Consider the following 6,277-nt stretch of genomic DNA (forward strand, 5'->3'; position numbering starts at 1 on the left):
AATGTTTACATACCCTACATTATTCATCTCATATGTATACGTATATACTGTACTCTATATCATCTACTGCATCCTTATGTAATACATGTATCACTAGCCACTTTAACTATGCCACTTTGTTTACATACTCATATGTATATACTGCACTCAATACCATCTACTGTATCTTGCCTATGCCGCTCTGTACCATCACTCATTCATATATCCTTATGTACATATTCTTTATCCCCTTACACTTGTGTCTATAAGGTAGTAGTTTTGTAATTGTTAGCTAGATTACTTGTTGGTTATTACTGCATTGTCGGAACTAGAAGCACAAGCATTTCGCTACACTCGCACTAACATCTGCTAACCATGTGTATGTGACAAATAAAATTTGATTTGATAATTGGCAAAAACCAATGATTGTACAATAATGTACTTTGTAAATACTGTTGAATAATAAAGATGAAGACATTCTGCCTTTAAAAAAAATCTTAAACAGAACCTTATTTCACTTGGACTTTGACAGTTTACAAATGATTACCTAAGTGAAACTGGGATGTTTTTTGCAAGACATATTTAATCTATAACCTGTTTTCCCAATTTCATTAATAGCTACTTTTAGCTATTCTAACTTTTGATAACCATGTGCCACTGTGAAAATAGACGGTCTCAAGCTAGGTTTCCACCCAATTGGCAGATTTTCATAATATTATTTTAAAAAACATAAATACAATGTGCATTTTCCCCAGATGTTTCCATCAAATTGACATGCGTGATGACGTAGTACACAAAAACAACGACTTAAATTCCCATGTACCAAATAAAGACTAAAAGTTGAATGGGTTTCCATCGAATGATTGACTTCACTGATGACTTCGTCACAAAACATTTTCAGCTATATTGTATTCTGGCGCCTGTGCTCTAAACAGCTCGCAGATACAGTGCAAGTAGGATAGCCTATACTACATGAAATTTGCATTTATCAAAAGGCAGCAACCATCATGTCTTTCCTGAGTCAGTGGGAGTACCACACAACATATCGTGAGACTGCAAGTTTACTTCGATATAATGCTTTTGTCGATATTAATGTATAAAAGCATTTCCATCCACATCTCGTACAATCAATTTTACCGACACAAAATGAGCCCTCCTTGTCTGGCATATTTTGTTTTGTCGACATTTGGAAAGTTTACAGACAAATCAGCTGTTTCCATCAGGCCTGTCATTAAAACCAATTCTCCAACATATACTTTAATCACATGAAAAGGTTTGATAGAAACCTGGTTATAGGAGCACATTTTTGTCAAGAAAGAATACTGGTCAGTAAAAACAAAGCAAGATAGCCTGTTCCACATTTTATTTATTCAGATAAAGATGAGAATTGACTCTAAGAAAGCAGACTGGCCGCTATATGTAGATGAGTGTCTTACTATGTGAGATGTAATGGTTGTGTTGATATTGTGAATTTGTGACACTGCTTCTTACTTGGGTTGTGGTATGGGTTGGGTCTCCAATCTGCTGCTTCACAATAAATTGTACAGCAATGGCTTCAGAGGCTTATGTTCAAAGCAGTGGAGTTTAGGGGCATGAGAGCAAATTATGACATACCTTACAAACCATAGAACAAACATAACAAATATGTTGAGATTCTAAGAGAGAATAGAAGACGGTCTAAGCTTAATTTCAACTTCTTGGCAGTCAAACAAGCGACATGAACAGTCTTCCATTTTGAAGTGTCTAATAGAAAACCAGGCACAGAAACATTGGAGAAAACAACCGCTTTAAGAGGAATATTTTGCAAGCAGGGTTGATACAGTGTGATAAGACATTTTCAAAAAAACGTTCAGTTACTTTAGGTTTTAAAGAAAGATAGTCAATCTTGCAAAATACATGGAACATTTAAGCACATACAATTTTCATTGTATTGAGTTCAAGCAGCGCTTGATCATGAACAGTGAGTTATACCATTAGGACAATAATCCACTTTGTTCAAAAATAGTTCTGCCTTTCATAAAGCCTAATACAATTCTGGTGGAATGTCTTAAAATGGGGAAATCTAACATGGCGAAGGGGTCCCTTAATCAAACCTTGAAATTGTGAAAGTGATTATAGAGCAAAACGCCCAGATGCCAGTGTCACAATACAGCCTGCCTCCTTTCTGTATGAGCACACAGCAGAATTGCACTGTTAGTTAAATACAGGATTGTACTGTCTGAATTTTAAAAGCAATAGTGATGTGGGGAAGAAAATATAACACTTAGCATCACAGTATTGGTGAAAATTAACTGCCAGTTTAATAACCATACGTTAAATCTGCAATACCATGACAAATCACAAAAAAAATGACCGTAACAAAATATGCACAACCAGCTAGGTGGAACAAAGGAATTAAGGACGATTAGAATTAACAACCCCCGCCCCCAACACAGTCAGTCATTCACACACCCAATTTAGCGCACACACACACAAAAAACAACTAAATAACAGCAACATGGACTCGCTACTCAATACAACCACATTATTTTCACAAACAAAATGACAACCTGCTATCAACTGAACATTACCCTGTCGCCTCAGTGACCTGAGAGGGATAAACTAGTTGGTCAGGAACAATTCCGGCTGCTTGTCATACAGAGGGGGGAGGGGTTGATGGAGTGGAGGTGGATGTTTATAAGCTGTTTGTGTTTAAGAGTGTAGGTAGATTAACAGTGCAATTCCATTAGTTTTCCCCTTCTCCGGTCTCTCCCTCATCTCCCTGGTTTTCCGATGTCCACAGCTGCAAAAAAAAAAGTTTGTTACATTATTACTCCCCAAACTGAATTTGGTATCTTCTACACCATGCCATAGAAATGAACAAAACATATGCATGTAACTGGAAGCATCAATGGGTTGACTTGAAGAAATTACAATAAGAGGAATTGGTGTCAAGCCATTTAATAATTATACAAAAAAAAGAAAGAAAAGACTTACAGTCAGGTTGTCCCTTAGTAGTTGCATGATCAAAGTGCTGTCTTTGTAGGAATCCTCATTTAAGGTGTCGAGTTCAGCGATGGCTTCATCAAATGCCTGTAAAGAAGAAATTACACTAAGAATATAATGCTAAATTGCCACCAGTTATTCCAGTACACAGCTATCCCTTTGCTATACAAATGCATTAAGTTATTGTCACGCCAGTCATTTGTTAAAATAGCGGTATGCTGAAATAACTGCAGGATGGGCACAATTTTAGATCCAATTTCATGTTTGCAAACTGAGCCAAAGTGCCTTCTTACAAATGCAGAAACTGGCAAGATAAGACATGTCACAATGGCTCTGCATTCTTTGAGTGAAGCACTTTTTTTATTGTCTTGGGGGTGAAAGCTGAGGCGGCATGATTTGGCACTTGAAGTCGCTCTCTCACCGTCTTGGCCAAGGTGCAGGCCTTCTCAGGGTTGTTGAGGATTTCATAGTAAAAGACAGAGAAGTTGAGGGCCAGGCCGAGCCTGATGGGGTGTGTTGGCTGCATCTCCTTCTTGCTGATGTCGAAAGCATCCTGGTATGCCTGCTGGGAATTATCCACTGTGGCTTTAAAGGCAACAAGAAGGGAGAGGATGAATTTGAGCACTTAGTGTGTAGCAGTACAATTCATCACATCTTTAGGGAATATTTTAACATATTCCTCTATCCAGACATCTGATCCATTAGCAGTCATTATGTGATTTGGTGTATTTCATACAACTAAATAAACTCTGTCTTGTTTACTTACTCTTTTTTGCATCCCCAGCTGCTACCTCAGACAGGTATCTATAATAATCGCCTTTCATTTTCAGGTAGAACACCTTGCTCTCAGCTGCAGTTGCATTGGCAATCAGGTACTTGTCAAGAAGTCCCTGAAAGAGAAGACAAAAATTATTGAAATCAGCATACCTACCTAGAGAGAAATTTAAAAGTTATATTTCAGAGGGTGGACCACAAGAGTTCTTACCAGCACATCGTTGCAGATGTCCTGCAGCTCGGTTTCAATCTTCTCCCGGTACTCCTTGGCCATGGCTTGCTTCTTCTCATTGCCCTCTGTCTTTTGCTCAATGCTGGAGATGACCCGCCAGGATGAGCGGCGTGCCCCCACAACGTTCTTGTAGGCGACTGACAGCAGGTTGCGCTCCTCATTGGAGAGCTCCCCACCCTGCTCCGTCACAGACTTCATGGCCCCAGCCATATCGTCATAGCGCTCAGCCTGCTCAGCGAGCTTGGCCTTTTGTACCAGGTCGTTCTTGTCCATTTTTCAGTCTGTGAGAAGAAAAAAAAGAGTGCAGAATGTTAGGAGTGTATCGAAATAGTCTGGTGGGCCTTTTTCTCATATCTGTGCAGATGAAGGAAAGGACTATTGATATTAGATATACCTATAGCACCCTACATATGACTAGTCAATTACAGAATTTATTCAAACTGCTGAGAGGTGACACAGGGCAGTAGATTAATCTAACTGATTAATGTTCATGTCCCTTCTTTTGGTTTTTAGATAGATTGGGCCATTCTTATGAATTAATGTCTAGGGGACTCTGATATTGCCTACTTTCATATTACCAGGACTAAGGCCATTTGAAATATAGATAAATAAGTGATTTCAGTGATTTGCGCCATGATTATGCAATTTTCTATGAATTTGAATGATTGCAATTGAATGTTAGCTAAAACAGGTAGCTATGTAGAACTACACTTAGCCTTAATGTTTTACTGGTGCATGGCCGCCATTGTAAGAGTTCCACACAACTAGGCATGGTGGTGTGTTCATGTCCTGAATGTGTTCTTGCACGCAAGCTTGTACTAGATAGTAGTGGCAGTAATGCGTAGTGGGGCCGTAGGGCGGCACCACTCACTACATAACTTGTAAGACTACATGCATAAAATTGCTAACCAGTGATGTATATTAATAGGTCAATAATTTCATCAATTTAGCAAGCTACCTTTACATATCGTTGAGTTATGTAGAAGTTAGTTAACTTTACTACTGCTATCCAATTCTGACAGAACAATCAATCGACATTAATAACCTTTTCGATGAGTCTTCACCCGCCCCTAGCTAGCTACCCCGTTTGAAATCAATAAATATAGCTAATTTCAATAAATACATACATATATAGGAAGGTTAATGTCGATTGGTGTATGTATATATTAACTACCTAACCTCTTTAGTGGGGCATATGTTATGTATATTGTTTTGCCATCTAGCGTTAACGTGTTGGTTATTACTAGCTAACGTTAGCCAATTTTAATGCGATATTAAAGCAACGATGGTTGAATGGCGGGGCATTTGCTAGCTAGTTAACGTTGCGGTAAGAGGCTTGATGTAACTAACTTTAACTCGCAAACGGTAACGTTGGTTACTATCCTTGTCAAACGATATAATTTAAAGTAGTTGACTAGCTGGCTTAGACATATGTGTTGTTATTGAATCAAAACAATTATCCGGCTAACGTTGCGGGTCAGCCGCAAAGGCCTGTGTTCTGCCTGTTAGACGCTAGCCGACAGCTAGCTAGCTGTAAAATACGATGTCTGCGGTTATCGACTTTTCGCATGTCCATTTCAGTAGGAATAGGTCAATGGTTATTTTCCACTACGATTTAGTTCATGTTACCCGCTTTATCAGTTATAGCTGATAAGTTAGCTAACCATTTTCAATTCGCGTACATGGCCTAGCTAGCTAGTTTGGCAGGAGCTCAGTTAGCTTACTAGCCACCTAGAAAACAAGTCCTTGTTCAGCACACTTCACCGAGGAGCGTTGTATAATTAAAGTTAGCGAGCTAGCATGATGGCTAACGAATATAATTACACCGAAACGGATATACTGTGTAATATTGAACACACTAAATAAAAACATAAGACAAAAATGAACTTTTCTCGGATCCCCGAGTATGCAAACTCACAATTTTTACGGCTCTAATTCCTGCTTTTTCTCTGGACAATGCAGCCTCCGTCCTCCGTCTCTCTCCTCGAATCGTTCAGGGCAGTACCACTTCCGCTACATTGACACTTCTGTTTCCTTTAGCTAGCTAACGTTAGCTTCACGTCAACAAAATACTTCACGCTATAACAGACATGATATCGATTGGGTTTAATCATTTATATTCAGCTACCTCAACCCCTTATTTAAACCAGGACAATCAGTGTGTTTTGGCTAGTAAGAGGAACAGCTATACACATACAGTATCTTCAAATTAGCACTGATTGCAATGCATGTTGGATGCACCTGAACATATGAAGCAATTATATTTCCCCATTACTAATATAGTTGGAGGACTAATCTCATCACAGC

The 6,277-nt window shown here is 38.8% G+C and overlaps 1 protein-coding gene across 1 annotated transcript; it reads right to left on the reverse strand.

Annotated features, from left to right (window-relative positions):
- Nucleotides 1-2,658: 2,658 nt before the first annotated feature.
- LOC115131835 (14-3-3 protein beta/alpha-2-like) lies at nt 2,659-5,977 on the reverse strand. Its single transcript, XM_029663859.2, has 6 exons — nt 5,889-5,977; nt 3,950-4,251; nt 3,731-3,854; nt 3,386-3,549; nt 2,956-3,051; nt 2,659-2,761 (listed from the first exon to the last, which is right to left on the reverse strand). Exons 2-6 carry the CDS (start codon nt 4,241-4,243, stop codon nt 2,705-2,707), a joined length of 735 nt encoding a protein of 244 aa, XP_029519719.1. The 5' UTR covers nt 4,244-4,251; nt 5,889-5,977; the 3' UTR covers nt 2,659-2,704.
- Nucleotides 5,978-6,277: the final 300 nt, after the last annotated feature.

The sequence above is a fragment of the Oncorhynchus nerka genome, linkage group LG7, assembly GCF_034236695.1.
Source record: "Oncorhynchus nerka isolate Pitt River linkage group LG7, Oner_Uvic_2.0, whole genome shotgun sequence".
NCBI classification, from domain to species: Eukaryota; Metazoa; Chordata; class Actinopteri; order Salmoniformes; family Salmonidae; genus Oncorhynchus; species Oncorhynchus nerka.